Source organism: Artibeus jamaicensis, unplaced genomic scaffold (genome assembly GCF_021234435.1).
Source record: "Artibeus jamaicensis isolate MK-2021 breed Jamaican fruit bat unplaced genomic scaffold, CSHL_Jam_final contig_452, whole genome shotgun sequence".
In the NCBI taxonomy this organism is placed as follows: Eukaryota; Metazoa; Chordata; class Mammalia; order Chiroptera; family Phyllostomidae; genus Artibeus; species Artibeus jamaicensis.
The window spans coordinates 8,473,244-8,500,277 of record NW_026521837.1 but is presented as its reverse complement, the minus strand read 5'-3'; the positions used below and the strand labels follow the sequence as shown (position 1 = coordinate 8,500,277).

The 27,034-nt window shown below is 34.4% G+C and overlaps 1 protein-coding gene across 6 annotated transcripts in view; it reads right to left on the bottom strand.

Annotated features, from left to right (window-relative positions):
* CCSER1 (coiled-coil serine rich protein 1) overlaps positions 1-27,034 on the bottom strand; it is a 1,291,789-nt gene that overhangs the window by 585,173 nt on the left and 679,582 nt on the right. For 5 of the 6 annotated variants that reach the window (XM_053666405.1, XM_053666408.1, XM_053666410.1 and 2 more), the window contains exon 9: positions 18,673-18,750. In XM_053666405.1, coding sequence (XP_053522380.1) covers positions 18,673-18,750 — 78 coding nt within the window. Of the gene's footprint in view, positions 1-6,733; positions 7,229-18,672; positions 18,751-27,034 lie in introns of those variants that run through there. The other variant, XM_053666409.1, reaches the window with a different exon arrangement.

The following is a 27,034-nucleotide window of genomic DNA, read 5'->3' as shown; positions in this document are numbered from 1 at the left end:
TCTGCCTTCCACAAAATAGAGTTGCTTAGTGGCCTCACACACATCACAAACCTAGACTTAAGTCAGCCCACACTTGTGGGACACACCTCGCTGTTTAGAAAACCTAACATATTCAATCACAATTCAACTCAGCTCTAGCTCCCTCACCTTCCCCTAGAACACAGAACCTCCCAGCCAGTCATGCTCCATTTTGAGTCGCTTCTTCTAATGCTCTAAAGAACTTTCTCCTACCCATAATCCCTTAGGGAGAGTGTTCCATTGCTTGTGAGGCACCACACTCCACAATCCATGGATGATTTCCCTTCAGTGAAGGACATCAAACTCATCACTAAATTCTATACTGTTGTCATTGAACAGACTGGCAGTGAGGATAGAATCTGAAGAAACCTGCTGAAGATTCTAGGAATGGCGCCCAGACACAGGGTAAGGCACCCACAGAACTCTTTAGGTCTGCTGCCTCTCTGGGACCTCCCAGAAGCTTCTCTCAGATTGAGCTCCACTTATGTTGCATTCTGAGCTCTTTGAGGTTTTTTGTTCTATTCCTTCCTACCAGAAAAGGAAGAATCAGGGTGTGAGAGACCCCAGATTTTCACAATGAGACCTAAAGATCTCACAAACTGTGCACAGGTAGCCAGAAATGGTAAATCTGCTTGAATTAGAAAATACTATTTTAACAAAGAAAAACAATGGCTACCTCTCACTCCAAAGAAAACAGGGACATAGTATCTAGGATTCTTGCCCTTTTTATGATAAAAAATTAAGGTGTAGACCACTGTCCATTCCTAAAACATTGCCAAGAAATAACCAAAGGTAATTTAGAGATACAGTGGCCATTTTGAGGCTTTTATAATCTAGATGATGTTTTATACTTATGAAGAGCCTTTGAAGGTAGAGATTCAAACACTAAATGAAAAGAATTCTTTGATTAGTATGGTGAAGTATAAGCTTCTAAGTCAAAAACTGTGTCCTTTAAACAGTCATTACAAAAAGCCACTCCACAGTTAAAACAACATAAATTTTAAAAAATCAGAAAAGGCACTATACATATCAACTCTAATTCCAACTGTACCCCATTCTTTCACTTCCCTTCTTAACTACCCTGAGATTCTTGACTCACTGTTGGAGTTCCCTTTGCATTCTGAATATATTTTCACTCAATTCTCTCTTGTTATCCTCATCTGAGAATATGTTTTCATTGATTTTTTTTAGACAGAAAGGAAGGGAGAGAGAGAAAAACATCAATCTCAGAGAGAAACATCTATAGCTCGCCTCCCGTACGTGCCTCAACTGGGGATTAATCCCACAATTTAGGTATGTGCCCTGACCAGGAATCAAACCCACAACATTTTGGTGTACAGGATGATGTTCCAAACATTGAACCACCAAGCCGGAGCATCAGTTCTGTTTTAAAACTCAGCCAGCAGAAAATCCTGATAAAGACAAGGATGCCCCTAAATTTATTCCCCAATCCAAGCCATTTTTTTATACCATGGACCAAGGCTGAGTTATGAGTCACAGTAAAAGACTTCCTGAAACCAAAGGAGGATTCTCAAAAACTTTACAGAGGAATTTAGAACCCTGATCAATGCTTATTGATGTACATTATGGCAGGTCCCCAAAATGGCTAGAGTCAAGCTAGATGGAACCTAAAGAGGAACTGCAATCAGAAGCTCAAGCTACTGCCAGAGATGCTAGATGAGCCTGTAAAATAGCTCAAGATTTTTTAAGGGCCGTTCTCAGAATATTTCCACTAAGAACAAACTGAACTCTAGTTCGATCTTGCAATGAAAAAAGGATGAATCAGTAGCAGATTTTAGAACTAGATTTGAATCTTTATTTCTGAGATACTCAGGTTTTACTGAAACAACTTCCCCAAATAAATTTGTCCTCATGTCCCTCTTTCTGCATGGCCTCTTCCCAGATCTTTCTAGTATGACTGGCTGAACAGACGGGAATGGGAAGTCATGAATATTGATGAAGTTTGTATCCTGGCTGAACACTTAGAATATACTTTAGAATTAGAAAAGAAAAAACACCAAACCCATGGCCCTCCAGCTCCAAGGGCCTCAGTCAACAAACAAGCCCCCTTAATATTTTAAACTTCAGGAGACCTGACCTAAACAAGCCTGCCCACAGCCCCATGTCACATATTTGAAGACACAGGAAATTGGGGGAAAAAACTGTTTCCAAAGAAACGTATATTAAACCCATCTTCCATACTTCTAAAATGACCTCAGGGAAGGGACTCCTGGGAACATACACAAAAGCTGCTTTCTATACTCCCTCTAAATGAACACAGAAAAATTCAAATCAAAATAAATGAAAAAAAAACATGTACAACTTTAGTAGATACAGGACAGACCTTACATATGCTAAGCCACAGCATTTTAAAGCAACCATCTGCAAAATAAAATAAAAAACCAATATAAAATAGTGGGGGATTCAAACAAGACACAAGGAGCCTACCCACCAAACTGGCCCAGATGACTGACCCCAGGACCACCCTCCTCCATACCTTTCTACTCTGTGATTCAACCCCTTTGAATTTAATCAGCCAAGACCTTTTATCTAAATTACAAGGGCACAAAATTTCACTTCTGATGGAAAAATAACCCTCAAATTCTCTGACCAAGCTGAATCAGAATTATTATGTGCCTACAAGTTGTTATAGAAGGTACTGAAGATGAGTCATCCTAGGAGACTAGAGATACCTGAAGCTCCCTGAACTCTTGGGTAACTGCACTAATAGACAGTGAAAAACTAAGAGTGCTGAACACATAGAAGTCCAAACAGACTCTACCAAACTTTTGCCTAAATTGCTTCAATATCCATTAAATTAAGAAGCTATGTAAGGGTTCATCCTCATTATAAAATATTTAATTTCCAAGGGTTATTTTCCCCTTGCACCAACCAAGTCTTGTCACACTCCCATTCTTCTGATTAAAAAGCCAAAAGGGCAAGGATTATGAGTTGTTCGTGATCTAGGGGCAATAAATGAAGTTGTGATTCCTCATTTTCTAAACCTGATCCAAATACCTTGTTACCACAATTTCTAAGAAATCCTAAATGATTCACAATGGTAAACTTATGTCCAACTTGCTTTAACATCCCTGTGGTTCCAAATAGACAATATTTATTTATATAGAACAATCAGGAATATACTTGGACTATAATGCCTTAGGGATTTACTAAAGTCCCCACATACTTTTCCTAAGCTCTCTATCCAGATTTACCACCCTATGATTCCAGCAGGGGTCTTCATTTTTACAATATGTGATGATGTGTTGCTATGTGCTACTTAAGAAGCCTCTAATTTAGACTCAATAGAGGGTAAGGCAAAAGTAGGCTTATAGAGTTTATTTTTGCATTATTATTTATTGTATTATTTTCCATATGAATAACTGTAAACCTACTTTATTTATTCTAACCCTTGGCAAAGGTCACAAAGGAAAAATGTCAGTTTTGCAAACAGGTTGTTTAAAATTTAGGACATGATTTAAGCATTTAGGAGAAACTCTTCCCAAAGTGCATGCAATTAATATAAAACTTTCTAAAATCTTACACACACACACACACACACACACACACACACACACAACAAATCCTTAGAGGGCTTTTAGGCCTGGCAGGATATTGCCAGCTTCAGGTTCCTAATTTTTCCTCTGAAGCTTTCTCCTTTTATGGACTCATGAAAACCTCCACACTGGAACTCTACCATGGGAAAGAGAAGCGTGAACAAGCATTTATTGACCTTAGGAAAACCCTCCAAAATCCCCCGGCTTTGGGCCTACCCGACTATGACCAGTCTTTTACCTTATTCCTCCGTGATAGGAATAATCAGGCTTCAGGCAGTTTAACACCAGACCAAAGTGAAAGAATGAGACCTGGAGCATAACGTAGCATGCAGTTAGACTCACTATCTAGAGCTTTGCACAAACTGTCTTAAGGAAGTCACAGCTGCAGCTAAATTGGCAGAAGTCTCAGCATATCTGACCTTAGGAAATTATGTGTATCTGTATATACATTATGCTGTTCTGAGTCTTCTAAGCTCAACTCCAACTTAACACCTTTTCTCAAGCAGACTCTTCACTTATGATCTACTTTTATCTCCATCTAACATACATCTTAAATGCAACCTTAATCTTGTACTTTACTTCCTTATCAGGTAAAAAGAAGAATGTGACTATGAGACAGGTATTTTCCAATCAGTTACCCGTGCCTAGATTTAAAGCATATACTCCCATAAAACCCAGATTTAATTGTATATGGGGACAGGTCTAAAATAAGCAGGGGAAATATTAAGTTGATTATGCAGTCACTACTGACCATGAGTGAACTGAATGCGGGTCTCTCCCACAATGTAGTTCAGCACAACAGGTAGAATCATTTGCCTTGACCAAAGCATGCATAATCATTCAAGAAAAATCAGTTAACACTGACACCAATGGCACTATGCCAATTTTGGAATGTTATAAGAAGAAAGAGGTTTTCTAACTTCAAGCAGCACTCCTATTAAAATTTGGTAAAAACAGAGGAACTTCTCTCTGCCAGTTTACTTCCCTGTAAAATACAATGTAATTAAGACTGAGACTCGCACTAAAGGACCTAAGTCCAAGTATCAGGGAAATGCATTGGCAGAGTTTCATGCCAAAGCCACTGGATCCCGAGATTGATAAAAATCTACTACATAGTTCAGAGGCCCATTAATTTTCTAACTCAACTTCTCATATCACAGGTCATCATTTCACAACAAATTACTTACCCTCCAAAGAAACAGCAATATTGGAAAACAAAGGGTTGTACATTCCATGAGACCTCCAAGCCTTGGAGAGTCAGGAAGTACCTGGTTCCCCCAAAGCCACTCAAGGTGCCCCTACATCATACCTTATGCCCCATGACACACCAAAGAACAGAAAAAAAATATGATATTGGTGGGGAAATTGCTGTAAGTAAGACTGCAGCTAAAGTAGTTAATTGGTATAAGACCTGTCAAACTCATAACTCCAGTAAGCTATCCAAGTTTCAGGGGAACAGCTGTATCACTGATGAAACCGTTTGAACACCCAACTTTGAACATGCCATTCAATTGTTCTGGCACAAGGTTATCAACCTGTACTAATTACTGATTTGATATTTTCTGGATTGATTGAGACCTTTCCCTGCAGAAAGACTGATGCCTTTTCTGTTGTCCCCTCAAAAAAAAAACCTTAAAATATGTTATCTCAACTTGAGATAGACCTAGATAAATTTCCAGTGACTAAAGGATCTTTTGTCACTGGACAAATTGTGCAGGTCATGAGTCTCCATACCAGGTGGCATTGCCATTGTTTCATCCTTCTTCGATCAGCAAACAAAATTTAAAAGACACAAAGGCATGGTCAAACTTGAACCATCAAAGTGTTCATGCTCCACAGAATTCCCATAGCCTGCAAATCTTCCTATAGCCCTATGTACTATAGGAGAACATCACATGGAAATCACAAGTTAACTTCTCATGAAATCATCACAGGGAGACTGGTGTCACTGGTGGTCAAACCTCACATTGACGCTCCTCTGGTTTATCCCAAAATGGTACATTATTGGAAATCTCTCAAGTATGACACCAAGGTTTATTTCCAATGGGTTGAGAAAGACTCTCCCAACACAGAGTCCATTAATTTTCCTCCCCACAACCTGAAACTTGAGTAACATGAAAGAGACATAAAAAAATCTGCCTCTGTACCTGGGTGGAAGGAACTCTATCAAATGCGCCTCACTACCAACACAGCTGCCAAACTCCTAGGCATCAGACCGTGGCCCCACATGTCTCAAGTGAAGAGGGCACAACCTGTTTCACGGACTTGAGCTCTCACCACTAGCCTTCAGCTCAAGGACACTATTTCCACCCAAGATGTCAAATCGTAACTTCATACTTTAACCTCAAACACAAAACACTTCCTTTTCCTCTTTTTTACCTTTACATTGGCACTGGCCTGGAAAGATAATGATGTTATCTATACCTCCCCCAGGACACTGCTGGTGGGGATATCCTTTCAGACTACAGGGTTTGGCATCAAAAACTCTGATCTTTCCATGATGTTAAAAACATCCTGGTCCTCCCTGTGATTATTTTTTCTTCCATTCCTAATGTTGCCATAAACTACAATCAAATACCCTTAGAAGTTACTTAAAAGTCTGCCTTTGACAGTCAGAACTCTCTGTGCCTTGCTTTAATCTCTCCCTTATCATTATCATATGAACTCAGACAGACGAGAATAACTTTAAAAACATTCTCACAACCATGTTCTTATGATTAAATACAAACTGCCTCTGGCCTAGATCTGCAACTTTTTCTGCAACTGCCTGCCTCTGCAGAGTTTAGTACATTTATTTTAGAATAGAAAATTATCTTCCCAAATGTGATGAAACCTCACAGACCCATGCTTCACTGAGAAACCCCCTGTCGATGAGTCCATTAATAACACTACTTTAGTGGGAGTGGTGCGTATTCCAGCAGGGTTGATTTCTGTCCATAGTGTTTTTAAGGGAAAATATTCTTTGCAGGTTTGTCTATGGAGGCCCAGATGGCTAATGCTTAACCAGAGTGTCATTTGCATTATCTAATTGTACTCCTAACATTCCACAATCAAACAGACTTCTCAGTAGTCAATTCCCTTCAATTTGCATTTACTGAACAAAACAGGAGTGACCACAAGGCTTATGATTCATGACTCACATCTTTTGGTAGGTCCCTACTCCTCTGGTTAGGTGTAAATGCAAATGAAGCTATGATCAGGAACCTCTCCGTAATTCTTGAAGATATGGCAGAATCTGCTGCTAAAGCAACAGCTTCTCAACAAAAATCCTTAGAATCTTTGAGTAAAGTTGTTCTTGATAGTAGGATAGCCCTTAATTATCCTTTAGCACAGCAAGGCAGCATCTATGTTGTGGCCAATACCACTTACTGCATTTGGATTAACACTTCTGGGAAAGTTCAGACTCGGCTACATTAGGATCACAGAACAAGCCAGCTGGCTTAAGTAAGTGACTCCTTCAGTGGGGTCTTTCTTTGATCAATTCGATCACTGTTGGTTTGGATAGTTGGGACTGTGGCTTTGGAGTGCCCTCTGATTGTTGAGTGTTATTCAGACCAGAGTTTTCCTAATAGTCTTCCTGGTGTGCTGCGTTCTCTCAAATGCTTTAAATGCATGCATGCAGCTGCTGGGAACAGACAATGATCTCCCTTTGCCTAGAATGCGGAGACGGATAAAGACAATTGTCAACTCAGAGACAGAGACCTCAATATCCTAACCTATGACTTCCAGTCGGAGAGACAACCTGCCTCCAACATTAACAAAAAGTGGTAGCTCACAATGGTACTAGGACCTTAAATTTTGATCAATACTTTAAGTACAACTCAGTACAACTAACTGACAGTATTGGTCCAAATGGGGCAATTGATAAAGGGGGCAATTGATAGACTTTGTTGATAAAATGAAGGTTGCCTCAGTGGGCTAAGCCACCTTACAAATCTAAAGTTAAGTCAGGCCACGTTTATGGGAAACACCTCACTATTTAGGGAATCTAACACATACTAACCATAATTACTCAGCTTTAGCTAGCTCACTTTACCCTAGGAAATAGGGCCTAAGGTCTGTTAGCCTCAGCAGGTAATCCCCCACCTTCTAGCCAATCCTGCGCTGTTCACATTGTTGTGTTTAATTCTCTGTAAAGCTCACTTTTGTCCAAAGTCCCTAGGTGCTGTTTTCATTGCTATGAGGCACTGCACTCCACAATCCATGGACTATTATTTTCCCTTGAATAAAGGGCATGAATGATACCCTTCACTAAGTTGTACTATGTTTGTCTTCGACAAGTGTATTTTGAGCATCCTGACATTCATATTTTAATAAAACTCTAATCCAGATCCACCTTTTATTGTTCTAGAAAATGTTAGTAAAACAAAGAGAAAAATATAATAGGTTGAATAGGCTTATAGACACAAATGTCACTAAAACATATAACACTAACATTTCTCTTACCCTAAAAGATTATAATATTCTAGGATTTGCCAAAGAGCAAGGATAAAAGCCTCTGTCTGCAAAGGAATATTAAGGCTCAACTAATGATAATAAATGGTTCCCTATAAATACTCTTTAGACATACCAATAATTTGAAAAATACAGTTCTCTGATTTTTTAAGATTAACAACTCTGGGAATACTTTAAATTAAGAAAATCATTTAAAATTAGATCACCTTGAGCTTTAAGATACAATGCATTCAATATATTGTCAAGTTAGAAAAAACACCTCAAGTTTGAATATTTACATTTTTTAAATTATATTCTTAGAAGAATAGTGTCTTTGTTTCCTCAAAATTTTTCAGGTTATTTTATTTTTTATGAAAGTAGTATTTGAAATTAAATATAATCTACAAACATAATTTCATATTTTGAGGTGGTATTGGGGAGTTTGCTTTTTTAAGTAATGTATTTCTACACTGAAATTATAAACATTATTATTATAAAAGCACATATGTTCATTGCAAAATGTGAGAAAAAGAGATAAGCAGAAATAAGGATTTAAAATGTCATATTCCTGACAACCAGAGGTGATCCTATCAACTTTAGTGTATTCACTTTCACATTTTCTTCCTTACCAAAATGAGACCATACAGTATATCCTGTTTTTTTAAGTTACTCTACTTGCTGCCTTTCCCCCCAGTTAATGACTTCTATCCTTCCATGCCAATATATTTTTCATGTTATCTAACAATGTCATTCAAATGTTCTCAAATATCCTTCAAATACAGGTTACTGCTGAACTGCCCAACCCAAGATTCAGTGCTGTACCATGTATTACATGCATTTAAATTCTATTTAAATCTTGCTTCAATTTTTAAAACATGAAAGAGTCTTTTCTTGTACTGGGAAAATTTCTAAGCACACCAAACAATAGAAAGACTGGTACCATTAACATCTGCACAGCCATCACCTAAATTCAGTAATTCAGAGTTGTCAGAGTCACTTTTGCTGCTTCTCTCTCCCAACATATATATATATATACACACAATTATACATACATGTTGCATTTGTCATATGTTTTGTTAGTTTCTTTAATAATGATAAGCCCTCAATTTTTAGTGGCACTTTCTTTTTTAAGGGCACACGTCGGTTCTCTCAGAATACTGCTAACTTGGGACATGTCTAATTGGTAACTCATGACATTGTTTATGTTCCCATCTACATCCTGCATTTACTGTACACTGAAGGCTAGGCACATAAGCTTGAGTCATCTCAGGTTAGGTGTTTCTGACTATCACTCTATACTCTTTCAGTGGGCAGAGCTAAATATATTCCTTAGTAAATTATGAATTCATATTTATAGCTTTGATTTGAATATTATATTACAGGGTTTCTTTTTCCTTTATAAATTTTTATAGTTATATTTCTTTTCTCTCATCCTGAAATACCTTGAGTACTAGTAAAGTCTATTGAATTATTGGTTGAATTTTATACCACTCATAAAGCTTCAAAATGATTATAGTAGTAATATAATTGTGCCACTGAGTCAAATTTTAGATTTTTTTGCAATTATCTTTGTCCTTAGGCTATAGCCAACTAAAGATATACAACCAGAGAAAGGGTGCCAAATCATTTTAAAATTGTTTTTCCCCCCTGTGGCTATTATACCAATTTGATATAGAATTAAGTTTATCTATTTCAAGAAGACTTTAATCTTTTAGTTTTTTTCTCATGAAAACTGTATTAAAATATACACTTAAAGAATTTTAATTCATTATCTTATCTTCTCTACTATTCTATACTTCTTTCTTGCTTCCCCTATGGGTAAGCACATTTATTTATTTATTTATTTTTGGTTATCTGCATATATACAAAATACTACAAAAATGGAACACTATATAACTGCTTCACCCCTTGAATGTTTCACTTACTAATGTAGTCTAGCGATCAGGTCACACTGGAACATGGATCTCACCCTCTTCTGGGAGGCTTCACAGCCCTACATTTTGTGAATAGCACCCATTACCAAATAGCCCTCTACTAAAGAACCTTTGTGTTGTTCTTTTTTTATTATTTAAAAAAATATTATTTATTGTGTTTTCCCCCATTTAGTCCCCTTATATTCCCCTGTGCTGTTTTTCATTGTTAGTTATTGCAAATAGTGCCCATTAAGGGAAACCTGGCGATGCTGTTTCATATGTGGACATGCATGTTTAGGGTAGATTTGTAGAGATATAGCACTGTTGGGTAGGGGAAAAACAACCATATTCAATTTTGTTACACTTTTCTAAAGCCCCTCGTATGGGGATTTTGCCATGTGACAATGGAGTTCTTCAAGAAGAAAAAAATATTTAATGTTTAATATTTATATGCCTGAATAATATTCAGTAATTTAAAGTATAAAATAAAATTATTTACTAACATTACAGTAAAATAATATTCATATTGGAAATGCCCAAAATATATAAGTACATATGTTTAAGTACAGGTAATGTATTTATAGATAATGGTTCAGTGTTTATATGTTTAACACACTAAAAAAATCAAGATGGAGGAAAAAGCTTTTAAAAGAGTAGAAACACACACTCAAAAGAAGTGATTTTTGTATATTTTTATGACTTTTGTTAAGTTCCTTTTAGTTTCTTGTTGATTAAGGCATAAGAGTGAGTGATTACTGATATTCCTTCCCTCAAAGAAGAAAAGTTAATCCTTTCACAATCAATTAGGATTTGTAGCAACTTTTCAAAAAGACTTCCAAGTAACATTTCTGGAGCAATATTAAGCATTTCTTAACATTTGTAAAGCTAAAATCACTATATTTCCAATTCTACATTAGTTTTTTTCTTAGGTTTAAAAAAATCAACAATTCAATTATCAAGTTATACTTTTGCAATGCAAAAAAAATGACAAACCTGTGTAGAATACTTTTCTTTTTGAAAATTACTTTACACTAAACTATATCTTTAAAAAATTCCTTTCATGTGATGGATTAAATATAAATCTATACATCCATTTATAAGCACTAAACCCTTAAAATAATGACATGTCTGAAGTCTTTAAGTATTCTGAATTGTAAATTGTACTCTCCTGGTATACATTTTCTCAAAGTAATTCAGCTTTATAAGTTTGAAGTACTAATTATCATCTTAACAATGTGGTGTCACATGAAAGTATCATTTCCTGGTACCCTTACTTAATAGAGTACAAGGTTAATGCTCCACACGGCTCTCTTTTAGAAACTCTCTGTAATGCAATATTGTGAGAATTTCCATTCCATCACCTGCTTGGTACAAAGCCAAACATTTATAAACCTTTTATCTCCCTTTAGCTCTTTATAGTCATTTATTATGAAAACACAACTTTATTTTGAAATACTGGCTGGACAACACCACACACCCCAAATGGAGTCACTTGTCCTAAAGCCGTGAAAAACAAACCTAGATTTCTTACCTCACCTAATAGCTGTTTCAACCACTCTTAGACACGTAATAGTAATCAACCAGTTTGGAATTTTTCTGGTCAACACCAATAAGGTAATCTGTCCTGCGGCCCCCTCCTATCCCCTTAGAAAGAAGAGGCAATCTACATGATAAAAGCTCTAGCTGTTACCTTTCTCTCGAAAGATGGTACTCTGGTCTAAAAGTAATTGTTTATTTTCTTTTGTTCAATAGTTTCCTGGCCCCACCCTTTCTCTGATTAAAAAAAAAAAAGCAAAAGCAAAAGCAAAAAACCCTTCCATTTTTACAGCCCCTTTGAACTGCCTATTTGTTGGGTGAAATGATGTAAGATTCATGAATTGCTTAATAAAATCAGATCTTCAAACTTACTTGGTTGGATTTTGTTTATTAACACACTAATAATCTAATATTTTAATGTCTCTCCCTAAAATAATGAACAGTTCTTTTAATTGGCAGAAGATACAAGCCAGTGAAGGAGAACAGAATTTGCCACCCCCAAATTGTCCTCTTTGATATATAAACTTGAGCTGCCTATTTTTAAGAAACTTAGATATAAGGTAAGCTCTAAAGGTATCATCTGTAAGAGACATTTATATTTTTAAGGGAAATCTCCAAGTTTAAGCACGTTTTTGTTTCAGTACCAGAAAGCACAAGATAACTAATTTCTAGAAACTCTTATCAATAGAGAAGGCACCCATTTAAATCTCCATAACAACCAGGCTATTGTGTTTTTTCTGCTAACCTCCCATATTGGTCTCCTATATTCCCTACATCTTTTTTTGTCTTTAGTTGGAAATAGTATTTAAGGTGGTGGATTGGGCCATTTGGGAGTTACTCAGTTTTCCTGGTTATGTCCCATGTGTACACATGTTATTAAATTTCGGGGGGGGGGGTCCTCCATTAATCTGTCTTTTATTGAGAAGGATCTCAGCCAAGAACCAGGAAAGGTAGAGAGAAAGTTATTTTCCTCTCCTACATAATTTAAGCTGTCCAAAATAGTCTGTGTGTCTTTTATCATTTCATTTAATGAATATTGTATAATTACAAGAGCTTTTTTAGTAAACATCTAGTCTTGCTTTTCTCCCATAAAATTTTTAACCACAAATTCTCTTAACAAGAGAACTATCAGTTACCTAATTGTTTGTAGTCAAAGCTGAATTAAAGACCTGGAGGTTTTCCAGGAATCCTCTGGCTCCTAGCTAAAGATTCAGGGTTTAACGAAGAAGCATTCAATGCAATCCTGTAAAGGCAACTGTATGTTGACACTTAGGTTTTAAAATTACTGGTTGTCTATGCCAATCTGCATTTAATTGTTTGTTCTAAAAGGTACAGAGTAGTCATTTCAGAATGTGTTAGATATAACAACATAATATAAAATAAAAGGTAGGATAGCAATATGCACTTCTCTAGCTTTTGTTGTAAATAAAATAAAATAATGCACACTGATCTGTTATAGATTTTTAGTATCATAAAAGTGACATTACAGCCTTTTAGCTCATTTATTTTTCACCAAATAAGCATTGAGTGCTTTCTATTTTTTGTTTACTGGCACATTTTTGATAAATGGGACGCACTGATATATATAATGAAGCCTAATTATACATTTAAAATACATAAATTCAACTCTAGAAGATGAATGGTACACAGAAAAAGAAGGGGACAGAGAGAGTGCATGCAGAAAAGAGAAGCAAATGTAATTTACATAGCATATATAGTTGGACCAGTTCTCTCCACAGTGCTTATTCCAAGTGAGTGTGCTCCAGAGGTCACGTGGGCAGTTCGCTCAGGTGAAAACTTGAGTACTGCATTGGGTCTGATTTTGGGTTTAATGGCACTGAATGCATTTTTTTCCATACTGCACAGCCTAGGCCTCTCAATGAAGCCAACTATTCTTACCTAAAGCTGTGGCAAAGTAAAGCAATTTGTTCTTACTGACTGCAGGTCTTTAAGGGGTTTTTATAAAGCACATATCACAAAAAATTTCTGACTAAATGAGATTCTCATCTCACCTTCTTCAAGTTTCACATCTCATGTCTCCCCCTCAGACCTGCCTAAATCACCTTGTTTAAAATTTCCTATCACAGCCCGGACTCCTGTCCTTAATGTTCACAATCATTCTCTTCCTGTGCTATTTTTCTTTTGCACATGGTACTTAGCACCTTCTAATGTAGTACATAAGTCACTTATTTTTTAAATATTTATTGTTTATTATAAGTTCCCCTTCACAAAATGCAAGTTCCATGAGGGACTACTTGTTGTTTGATTAAAGGATATATCCCCAGCACACGGAATAAGGCCTGGTTTCCAGCAGCACTTAGGAACATCTGTTGAATAAATTCATATAGGAATTTTCAAAAGCGATGCCCTTAGAACTTCACCACGGGAGGAGCTGTGATTCCTCTATTAAATATTAATAAGTACCTGTGGCAAACGATCATGTTTCCTGTAATTGTTTTTAATCAATGTTCTCCGTGGAACTTACCCTTAATGTAATATGAGAAACTGTAGTTCAAAAGAAAACTTGAAATATATCATTCAGTTTTTAACCCTGATTTTTTAATTTGTAAAAAACAAACAGAAATACTTGACATAAATAAATATAAATAAAGCATGTGGGGGAATGCTTTCATCTACTAAATGCTGTGGCATTTTGATGAATGATCAGAAGTACTGAGTTAAAGAAAATGATAGCAATGAATGAACCCCAAATAGAAAGTTTAAAACTAGTTTATTAGCAGGTAGGTGAGAGCCTAACTGATAGTCACTCAATTCTTAGAATAAGGCTTAATCCACAGGCTGACAGACACATTAGCATAACCAGATAACTGTCTAGTAGCTAATAAAACAATTACAGTAAAAACTAATAATTCCTATCTATTACTTACATGATAAATACGTTCACATTTGCTAGAACTCCCAGCACACTACTAACTGTACCAGGAGGACCTCCAAAATTAAATCTAAGGAAAAGTAGCACCAACTAAGAATTGCATAGATAACTGCACTGAGCAGTTTTTCAAAATGTGTCTTTGTAATACAGCTAGTAATATTATTTTCCTAGCATATAAGTAAAAAGCTGTACTTATAAAGTAAATCCCACCTTTCAGAAAGTGTGTTAAAATATTCAAAACACACGCAGTGGTATGAGCATATATCCCCAAACGGATTTATGTTTCACTCATATGTGACTGAGGCAGAATATGAGTGATGCCACAATTCAGTCAATTTCAAATAAATGAATGAAAACCACTAATGGTATTTATATGAACAGTGATTACTAATAATTTAATATTGATATACTCAATAGCTCAAAGAAAATATAAACAAACATTGCAAGTTCAAAACTAATAAACACTTATTAAATGTAAGTATAAAACACTCACTAAAAGAAGAACCTTTTTAAAAATATTAATACTTTTGCCTAAAATAGCAAAGTAGAGACCCTGCGACTGTTCTACATTCAGGCACACATTGAAAGAAAATGTATACACAGTCAATTAGTCACATTGAAAAAGACAGGTCTTCTGCAGAATATCACAAGGAAGTTAAAAGAGGTTGTCTATGAGGATGTCAAGTTAATAATAAAAATACCTGAATTTTCTCAGTGTTAGAATATAAAATCTACACTGCAGCATTTTGGCCACTCATTCCCAATTATTTAAAATAAAATGTTACTTGCAGTAGTTCAAACTATAAAATATAGAGAAATATCATATGCGCTATGTTGAAGCATCTATTTATATAGTTGAGGTAATCAGAACAATATTTCCTACCTCTTAATGCAATCTTAGAAGTGGCAACATTAATACTTGACTGTATCTATTCATCTTCTGTCCTGTTTTAATAATACGAGTGACACCTAAGAAATTATTCTTTGATCTTTCAATAAACTAAGCCTGTGCTGACAGGGGAAGGTGAAAGAGGTTAAATTGGCATTGATTATTTAAGACACATTCATCATTTATTTAACAAGTCTCCTTCATCACAAGAACTATTGTGTTTATAGGCCTTCGCTGAGACATTCCAAATTTATTTTTAAATAATTCTTGCATGTGCACTACAAATCAGAGCCCATTGTACATTAACATTAGTTTCAAGTCTCCTGATAAATCTGTTACAGGATAAAGTAGTTTATTCGACACACCTTTGAACTTACTCACTGTAGTGGATTGTAAATTTTTCTTTCAGTAATTTTCATTATATGAATGTCTCACGGGGGGATGCTTTATCTTATCTTAAGTCAAATGTGTAGCAACAGCTATCTTCCCAAGAAAATAATATTAATGCATACTTGTATCTCTTACATTCTAACATCCCTATCACTGAAACATGATTTGTAATAATCAATAAAGAAAAATTTGCTGCCTAATATTTGGCAGCTTTAGAAAGGAAGAAGATAGCATAGAAATCATCCATAAAATGCAAGATTTCTACAAGATTTTTCATTATTTTTTCTGACAAATATTATTGCAAATTATAAAGAAGTTTAATATTCTATGTAAATATGTACATCAAATTTGTGAAAAATTAAATAATGTCAAACTATATTTCCTGAGAAGATACAAGTAAAGTATTATAAATGAAAAGATAAATGATTCTTATTTCATAAGAATATGAAAAAATATTTATAAATAGATACTGAGAAGTATAGAAAATATATCCTAGTCATGGAAAATTACACTACTGATGAATCACATATTTCAAATAGTCACACAATTTATCACTTTTTAAATGGTTTACTTATTTCTAATTTATATAAATATTTTGATATCCAGATTTTTCCATACAAAATGCTCAAGTTCATCACTACAGTTATTTCTAATTACTAGCATAAAGTTCTATATAAATATATTTGGTAATGAATTTGCTGATTCTGATGATTGTATCTTAAAATACATCACTAAGAAATGAGAACATGGACTGTTTAGAAAAGATTGTTATTCCGTGTTTACACCTAACACAATAATAACAGACACTTATACAGGGGGATCCTTGAAGGGCACACTACCAAGAAATTATTATTCTTTAACATAATTCAATCCAGTACAATACATTAAGCTCCCACTGTCAGATATGAAAAAATGCTAGTAATAATGAGTATTTAACAATGAGGATTTACTAATAAGGATTAACTATGTTCATGGCTTTATTTTAGATTTTTAGTTAGCACTAATATAAAAAGTTACGTGGGAACAGGAAAACCATGCAGGAGGGGGTTAGCTTAGTCAGCACCGCCCCACCCCCCCACCCCACCCCCCACCCCCCGCCCGCAGCGGCTGTTCACTTAGCAACCTCTCCCATTTGCGGTCTTAACAGCGCTGAGGGTCTCTTACACTCTGCATCTATATTCAGGCATTTGGACATTTAGAATTCAGTTTCTCAAATATAATTTTCTTATATGGGGTAAAATGAAATATTTGCCTAAATTCAAAACTGTTTTCACCATTTATAAGAATAAGTTACTTTTTTGTGGGAGTTTGTTCCTTCTTTTTCCACTCAGTCTATTTTTTTGCTCAATATATTACATTTTAATAAAAAACTAGACCTTTGCCACTTTTTTAGTTTTTAAAAGAAAAAAAATTCCCTTCAGTTGGACAAAAATAAAACTGCAGCTCATGTATGGTGCTTGTAATAAGACTAATAATTTTAATCAGCTTAAAAACTCACTACTTGTAATGAAAGACTAGACTTTTACCACTGCCATAAAAATCATGTGGTAGAGAACAAGTGACTTCACTTCTCTGGAACTCAGTTAAGTTAAACTGAGAGTTCTGAAGTAGGAAGGTTCTACATTAACTTGTTTTCCTGTGTTATATAATGGTGTTACATTGGAATAAGATTTCATGGAGACTCTGGATTTCTTACTGATTGAATAACTCTCTGACTTCAAAATTTAAAAATGCATAGGTTATTATTTATAAAATGCATATTGGGTTTATACCCTAGAAAAATGAAATACAAATAATATGTATTAAATTTTTAATAGAAAAAACACCTCCAAAAGTATTAACATTATGGTAAATCCTCTTTGAACTTAATTAAAAATAATTTATTTCTTAAAATATGAAATATTAACATCATTTAAATAACACATAACATGGGTAGTCAATAAGTATTATGTCACAATATTGATATCTAGAAGATTTAGGTATCTAGAAAACATTAAAATAAATGTAACAAAAATGTAATAAAAAGCACAGATTTTAATGTTTTTTAAACTAAAAAAATACTGGATGTAAATATTGAAAAACAATTTGCACTGCAATTAAAAACGTTGGTTTATTTCCCAATAGAGACCAGATTTATATTAAATATATTAATTTTCTTTGCAAGGAAACACAAAAGTAATATTCATACTTATGTTTATTATAATGAAGACATGAAAATAAACACATCTTTCATTACACACATTCATAAAACAACTTAAATTATCTTTATTCTATTTATATTTGTCAATAAAGTACTAAAAATTATATAATAAATGTTTTCAAATAGGAGAGTTCTCAAAGATGTTACCTACAAGATAAAGACAATAATTCCTCTACTTTTCATAACAATGAAGTTTAGTCATAAACTTAGGCAAAATGAAAATTTTTTACCTGAATTTAAGGAAGGACAGGTATTTGAATCAAAGCTATCCAAAATTATCTAGTGTTACTAGAAGCAACCTTGTATTCAAATATGTTTTACAATCTTATTTTGACAGTCCAGTATTTCACACTAAGAAAAAAACACTAACTTTCAATTAAATTATTTTCTGCAGCCTGCACCAAAGCCCAAGAGCTAAAATATTATTATAAATTTCTCTGTTAAGTTGTTTCCTTTATGTGCCAGATTGTAAAAATGACGTGCTTGGCTTTGGTGACTGAAAACTTTATTAAGCTGTTAATAAATAAATTAGTACTTTCTTTGAAACAAATTATCCTACTATTATAATATGTATCATCCACATGTCTGCAAATACACTAATTCAAAAGACTGTATTAGTGATGTTAGTATAAAAAAATAAGACATTGATATGCTAGTCAGTAGCTGTAATTATCTTTTCCAATTCCAGAAGGTATTTGGGGATTATTTAAGAGCAAAAGATGAATGGCGCACTGTTAAATTCTACTAAATCAATGCATAGACACAGTAGCAGCAGAGGCAAATAAGCTGTGGAAGTCTGAATACCAATAAAAAAGATAAAATGGTTTTATATACCTACTTACATCATAGCCTAGAACTTCAGTCTGTGTGGATTTATCTACTCTTGAAGCAAAAGCCTTCTGCAAGTGCTTTACTTTTTCCTGCAAAATGAAGACCAACAAACAAAAAAACACATTGTTAGTGAGTCATCTCTTCTATACTAATATTCCCCATTTAAGATTTGATTAGTGTACAACTCATTATACTATTGTATGCATCCTTTTCTCTGCTGGTTCTTTGCATATCAGCTTAAATATTCAGAACTTTAATTTTCAAGTCATAACTAACCCACCTTTGCAATCCTTTCTTTTGATACAAACACCATTGAGTCAGAACCACAGCTGAATCCTAGAGACACATGGTTTACTTAAATCCAAGACCATGATTCTGATTAGTTGTGTTCTATAGAATTTTACTACTCTTGTTTCAGAGCATTTACATTTAAGCCCCAAGGTATTTTCAACAAATACCACCCAGAGAATTTTATTTAGTAGTTTTTTTTTTCTTCTTAATTCTCTCCTGGAATCTCACATTTAGGAATCTCCACTTCAAAGAGTTTGACAGTAATCCAATCATTTTACAGCTACGTAAGGGAAGTAATGCATGAAGGAAGTTAGAGATTTCATATTTCAAATGCATTACTTCCCTTACCTAGTTATAAAATAATATGTATTAAAAATTTTAAACAGGAATAACCTCTTCCCCATAACATTAATATTGAAATACTTATGATAAATCTTTGAACTTAATAAAATTATTTCTCATTCTTAAATGTTTCACTTAAAATGAAAGGGGATCTTGAACTTAAATATTAGGTCATGTTTCCACTGTGCGCTGGGCACGGCCAGGAGTGCTGTGCTCCCACGACCACATTGCGTCTACGGATTTTTACCACTGTCACCGCCATTTTCAAGGACAGCAACATGGTTTAGAGAATTTAACTTGAGAAAGTTTCCATAGAAGTCCATATCATTCCATTAGACTCTTTTTTTCCCCTTAACTTACTTTAAAGAATAATTTCTCCTGCTTTCTTTTATATGCTTAACAAAATAGTTGTATAATATCTTCATGGGGAAAAAAGCGATTTAATTTATCTTTTCCTAGGAAAAATAGTGCTCATCAAGAATCTTACTATCAAGAACTCCAATTACACAAAACTTATTTTTCTCTTTCCCTCCCCCCTTCCTCCACCTTCCCTCACCATCCGGCTGCATTTCCCTCAAATCCGCCAGAGTTGCATTATCTGAGTTGTTTAACAAAGTAACTACATAATTTCCATAAACATAATTTATTTTGAATTATTAAAATATAGAAAATGCTTCCTATACCATTAATGTCTCATACCTACTATCTTTCCTATCACAAATTTCTTGTGCTGCTATTCAGACAAAAATGAAACAGGTATTAGATAACACCCAGGAAGATGTATGTGAGTGAGGAAAGGTGTTAATTGTTTGGAAAGGATTAGTGAAAATATGGTGCATTTTCCAAACTAAATTAAAGTGAGACATAAGTTGTCTATTTAGACTGGGGGTAGGGAAGGAAAAGAGAGACCTATCCATAGTAAGAGTTAAAGGAAACAATAACATTAGATATCTTTCAAGGGTTGTTTAGAAAACTTCATTTACTTTTGAAATAAGCTGGAGTATTAAGTTTCAGAAAAGTAATGAGCTTTGCTGCAAATCTGTAGGTATATATGCATAAACGTATGTGTATGAATTAGAGATCATGACCCAAAAGGGAGGGAAGAACAGAGAGCAAATGCTTCCTTCATGCTTCAGCCCACATTGACAGTTCATAATAAACTTCTATAACATAGAATTAAAATATTAAATAAAAACTATATATAGCTATTGGTAGAGAATTATCTAGGGGTCTCTTGCATTTCTGTTAAATGGATATCTATGGATTGATAAATGTAATATGTAATAAGGAATATTATAGATAATCAAATAGAAAATACACCATAAAAATAGTAGCTATGACTGACTGGTGGGATTGTCAATAATTTTTATTTCTTATGTAAGAAATGAATATACTTTTAAATATTGCTTTATAAATAAGGCTATAAAATATTTTAACAAATTACAACAAAATTATTTATCATACTTCATTTCGCCTTACATATAAGAAAGACAACAAAAAAGGAAGCAACACAAAGGAGAAGAGAAACAGTTGAAGTAGATCGATCTTAATTTTTCTTGACCACTAATTAATTTACAAGGTGATTTCATGTGGCGGTCTGCCAGTGTTGTTTAATGTAAGAAAACAGTATAACTCCTTCGTCTAATCTCTTGCAGAGGAATAGGGTAGAACTGAAACAACTCAACATCCGGTAGGTACATTTGATAAGTAAATTTACAGCTTGGATAAAATATCTCATTGTCTTTAAGTTTCCTTTCCACACGGTGAAAGTATCAATATTTGACAAAGCATTCCTTTTTTCCCCTCATTTAAAATTAATAAAACATATGTGTGCTTAGCATAAGCATGAAATCATTTTGATAGTGATGATGTGATCAATTAAGCATAGAAATATAAAAATATATTCTGCTTAAACTGTTAGAATTGTTTATTCTTATCTTAGACTATATTTTTGTTTATTTACATACTAGATAAGCTCTTAAGTAACAAAAACAGTTATGAACAATATTTAAAATTCCAGCATTTTATTAAACATGATTTGTTTTTATTTTAGATATTCACATGTATTATCATCTACTAGAGCTGTTTAAAAATTTATGCATGGTTAACTAAGTGCAGTAAACCAAGCTGAAAGGAAAATAATCAGTAATCCCAACATATAACTCCAGTTTACCTTAAATAACTATTTTAATTACCTACACAGAAGTTACGAAATTCACCTACAAGATGAAAAGGAGATGAATTTTAAAAACTAGAACTTGAGGGCCTACTTGCAAGAGTTAGCTATAGAAACTATAATAAAATAAAACGCACTCTTATGAATTAATAAAATTAACAGGAATCTGATACAGGGAACATATGTAATAGTGATTACAACACTACTATATGAAAACATGCAAGTAGATTGAGGCTTAAAGGAAAGAAAAACAAAAGCATTTGGGTTGTTATCCAAAACACACAAAAGACAGTTGTGCAAAAAAGGAGGTTTAAATTAGAAAAAGAGGACTATCTTATAAATGTAAAAATAACACAAAGTTAAAATAGTATCATTGTAAATTCAGGTCCTAAATCATGAATCTAATGGTTATGTTTATGGAAAGAAAGATAGTATTGAAAGACGAACACTCTGAAAGAGGAGAGGAGCTAACTTTAAAAATGAAAAAGTAATGTAATTCAACATGAGAGAATTCACAAAGTGTTCTGAGTCATCATTTAAACTAAAAAATTGGTGGCTCATAAAGATTTTGAGCACAAGAAACTTTAATGTCAATAGTAAAGGATTACTTAAAAACAGAAGAAAAAACTAAAGGGAAAATAACTGGGATGGCTTAATGACATGGAGTCCAAGGAAGAGCTCGGGAATGAAAAGGCAGTAGCACAGTGATCACAGCACTTCCTCCTGCCTTACCGAGCGTAGAGCACTGAAGACCCCAGAAGAGTTATAAACAAGAGCAACAGCAACCAAGCAAATCAAAACTCCTTGCATACGCCATAAAGTTTCTTGCATATTAAAATGGATTAATGCTATTTTCTTAATTTTTTGTTATGGAAAATTGCTAACATAAAACAAAAAATATAGGGAGAATAATACAAAGAATAGTGCACTATTCACTCAGTTTCAACAATGTTTATTGGAATTTAAGTAAGAAGTGTTAGTATTAGCTATATACTCAAATAACTCCACTGGTCAGCATGGTGCTTTATTCTAGGTAACAAATGTTTGCAGTGGAGGACCTGGCTCTGAAGAAATTGTCGGTAAATCAATAAAACAAGCATCTAGATAACTTATCTCCATATAAACTACTATGTCTGAATTAGGAATGTGCCTGGCATCTTCTACAGCCCACTGCTTTTAGACAGGACTGGAGATGATTTTTTTCAAGAAAAAAAAGAGGACATATAATTATACACCACAGGTTAAATTAATGAAACTCATTATTCATAAGAGATTGTAGAAACTGAAAATATATGTGTTTTTTAAGAAGAGCTTATATCACTTCATTTAAAAAAGAAATAAATTAAAATGTAAATTAGGATTTTTTTCTATTTTTTTCAGATTGAAGTCATTGGAGATAATTATACCCAGATAACTGAATGCCAATATTCTAAATGTAAGACATGAACTCTTTTCTCCAACAGTAATTGAATGATGTGTTCCATTTCAATTCTAACATTACTGTTCTGGATTCCCAATGTTTTTCCCAAAGAGCACATTGTACTATGTATAAATAGCTCTAATCATATATATTTGATTTCTTTAGTGCTATGACAGAATAATTCATTTTCTCTAATTTAATACTCTTTCAGCAAGGTAAAGCTAATTAAGAAAGCCCCCATAAAGAGGGACACGAAAGAGATGTCTCTGAGATACAGCCTTTAGAAGCCAGGAATATGAATTCCCTGAGTTAAAAGAGTAAGTGTTTAGTGACTGATCAGGAAAAGCATGACAGAAGCTGTAACTGAGAAATGTCACCCATCACCTCTTAAGTTATATGATGTCTAATGACTATGCTGTATGCCTGAAACTACTATAATTACTGTAAGTCAACATATTGGAAAATAAATTAAAAATTTAAAGAAGAGAAAAACATCACCCCTATTTTGGGGTCTGGCTTCTCCACAATTCAAGTCATCTTTTAACTATATTTCCAATTTATTTCACAACCACTTCTTCCTTTTGTAACTACTGCCACTACCCTGGGTGCAATACCAATGGGCGAACAGGGAAACAGAGCTTAAACTCGCGCTGCGTGTGTGCAAGCCACCACCAGCTTTCGCTCCAGTAGCCTCTGTACTGGGCAAAATCACATCCCTTTTAAATTCTTATCTAACTGGAACTTAGCAATGTGACCTTATTAAGAAATAGGATTTGCAACTGTAATCAAGTTAAGATGTGGTTATGCTGGCTTAGAATAAATCATAAATCTAATATAAATGCTGCCCGTAAAAGAAGAGGTATATTGGTCTCTATGCCATTTAATTCTGCTCTGATCATGGTTATTTCCTTCCTTCTACTTGCTCTGGGTTTGTTTGTTGTTCTTCCAGTTTTTGTAAGAGTAGGGTTCGGTTGTTTGTTTGAAATGTTTCTGTTTTTTCTAGGTAGGCCTGTATAGCTATGAAATTCCCTCTCAGGACTGCCTTTGCTGTGTCCCATAGGTTTTGGACTGTTGTGTATTCATTGTCATTTGTTTCCAGAGACTTTTTGATTTCTTCTTTGACCTCATTATTAACCCATTCATTGTTTAATAGCCTGCTGTTCAATCTCCATGAATCTGAGTGTTTTTTGAGTTTTTACTTTCAGGTTAGTTTCTAGTTTCAGGCCAGGAACCTATGTACCTCAGTGTTCATAGCAGCACAATTTACAATAGCCAAGTTTTAGAAACAGCCTAAGTACACATCAGTACATGAGTAGATCAAAAAACTATGGTACATTTACAACAAAAAACTATGTAGCAGAAAGAAAGAAGGAGCTCCTACCATTTGCAAAAACATGGATGGATTGGGAGAGAATTATGCTAAGTGAAATAAGCCAGTTGGTGAAAGACAAATACCATGTGATCTCACCTGTAAGGGGAACCTAATCAGCAAAACAAAGAAGCAAACAAAATGTGACCATAGACACTGAAATAAAGAATAAAATGACAGCAACCAAAGAGGAGAGGGAAGAGGAATAACAGGGGAGAAAAGAGGGAAGGGCCATCAAGGAACATGTATAAAGGACACATGGACAAAGTCAAAGAGGGTTAGGATCAAGGGTGGGATGTAGGGATGGCTGGGGTGGGGGGAGTGGAGGGGAGACAATGGAGACCACTGTACTTAGCAACAATTTTAAAAAGTGATAAAAGAAAAAGGGTATTTGGGCACAGCAAAATAGATACACCAGGAGAAGACCATCTGAAGACAGAGGCAGAAATTAGACTGATGTATCTAAAAGTCAAACAAGGACAAGGATTGCCAGCAAACACCAGCTGCTGGAAGAGGCCATGAAGTATCCTTCCCTGGAGACTTCAGAGGGACCATAATTATGAGAACACCTTGATTTCAGAAGTCTAGGTGCCAGTACCATGAGGAAATACATCTTTGTTGTTTTAAGTCAGCCAATTAGTGCTACTTTTAAACAGCAGCCAAGGAAATTATACAGCTTCCTAACTGGTTTTCTTGTCTTTACCCATACTTTATAAACTCCATCTTCTCTGCAAATAACAGCAAAGCAACCTGAACATGTGATTTGGATCACATCATTCTCTAGCTTAAAACCTGTTAATAATGTCCCATCCAAGTACAGTAGCCAATAGCCACATATGGCAAATGAGCACCTGAATTGTAGCTAGTTCAAATTAAGATGCGTTGTTAAGTACAAAAACACACTGGATTTTGAAAATGTATGTGGGGAAAAAACTCATTAATGAAATATTTCATGAATAATTTTATATGTATTGCATCTTAAATGATGCCATTTTGCATATATTAAGTTAAATAAAATGCATTTGAAATAATTAATTACACAAGTAACTACCATTTGCTGCTTGTTTTATATTTCTATTGAACAGTTCTGGTCTATATACAATAAAAGTAAACCTTTATTTACCAGGATGTATAGTCCCTGTCTCTCCTTAGCCCTTATTTATTATAATCCCATTTCATACCAGTCTTTCCCTTGCAAAAGTGACTATTAGTCATCTTCTTTCAGTTGCTTGAGTTGACCCCAAATTTTTGCACTTGAACTTTTTAACATATCATAGCCTGCATCTGGAATGTTCTTCATATTAAGTGCTCTGCCTAATACCCTCTCTGAACTAGAGTCCTATCTACAAGTAATTCTTTCTCTTAACTTCTTTTTTACTAAATATCTCTCAACTGGCAATTATTTTTATTTTTTTATTTGGCTGTTTTTCTATATTTTCTATGTCCTCTTCACTAGCATGTAAGCTTCTTACAGCAAGGATGATGTCTATTCAGAGCCAAATGGCTTCCATACTATCTATTGTAGTGTTTGGCATGTTCTAGGTACTTGACACTTTCATGAAATGAGGAAGTAGGTGTATGAGAGATGATGCATGAGGTTTGAGAGGATTCACTGGAGACCAGCTGATGAACTCGACACGGTGCGAAAGCACTTGATACAGACGATTGAATATTGGTGACATGACAAGTCCAGGAAAATCTCTGGCATTTGTATGGTGTTTAAGTAGGAGTACACTTGGAACAATTTATTAACTATGGGGTTATTCTAGTAATTCTAGGCTGCACAAATGTCTTAAAAGAAAAACAGAAGAAAGAATGCAAAGAGACAAGAGTGAGAGAATTGAAAAATTAGTAAAAAAAACATGTCTAAGGACATGATGTTGTAATATCAAGGGAGAAATATTTTCATGGATTAGGATTCTTTTTCATAAGCAGCTATGTACTTCTTCCTCACTCTTGGCTAAATTTTATATTGTGGTGAAAATTTAATGAAGCGATTTATTCAGTGAAGGTAATTATGAAAAAATGAATGTGGAAGTGTTTTCTATAGGAAATAGGGACCAATAAAGCATTTTGATATGTCCAGTCCCAAACAATCGTGACAAGCAGCATCCTGATCTATAAAACACATTTTCTATTAGTCAGGGGAAGCGTCATTCCCCAGGCCCATAATTTCATGAAGGAAGTTCTGCTAGATGTACATTTCAGGTTTCTTTCCCTACCACTCATTCACTCTTCATCTATAAACTGGAGGGGACCTTGGGATATACAAACACACTCAGTTTCTTTACTGGCATGGCCTTGTCTACAGGCTGAAATCTCAGCTTGCCCAGACATAAGCTACAGACATGCCATGTGGGAGAGAATGAAAATTTCCTTTGTGTCAGCAACTCTTGTGGGTCACTTCAGTTCAGAGAAGACTGTATTGGAAGCTTATATGGCTGCATTCCAATCCGGATTTGGATTGTATTATATTATAATTCAATCTCTCTGAATCTTGTAGTCTATAATTAGTTCTGAATTCAGGAGGGCAAAGAAGGATGCGGCTTATTGTGTTTTTTAAACCTCAAAAATACACACACACAAACACACACACATGGAATCAACTTGGAAAAATTTGAGTTTAAACATGGTTATTACAATATTGCCATTATTTATAATATTAAATACAATATTAAGAATTTCTAAGAGAGCCATATAGTGATGATCAATACAATAACCATAGAACTTTAATTCAGCCTTCATTTTTTTTCCTGTAAAAAAATCTGTATTACA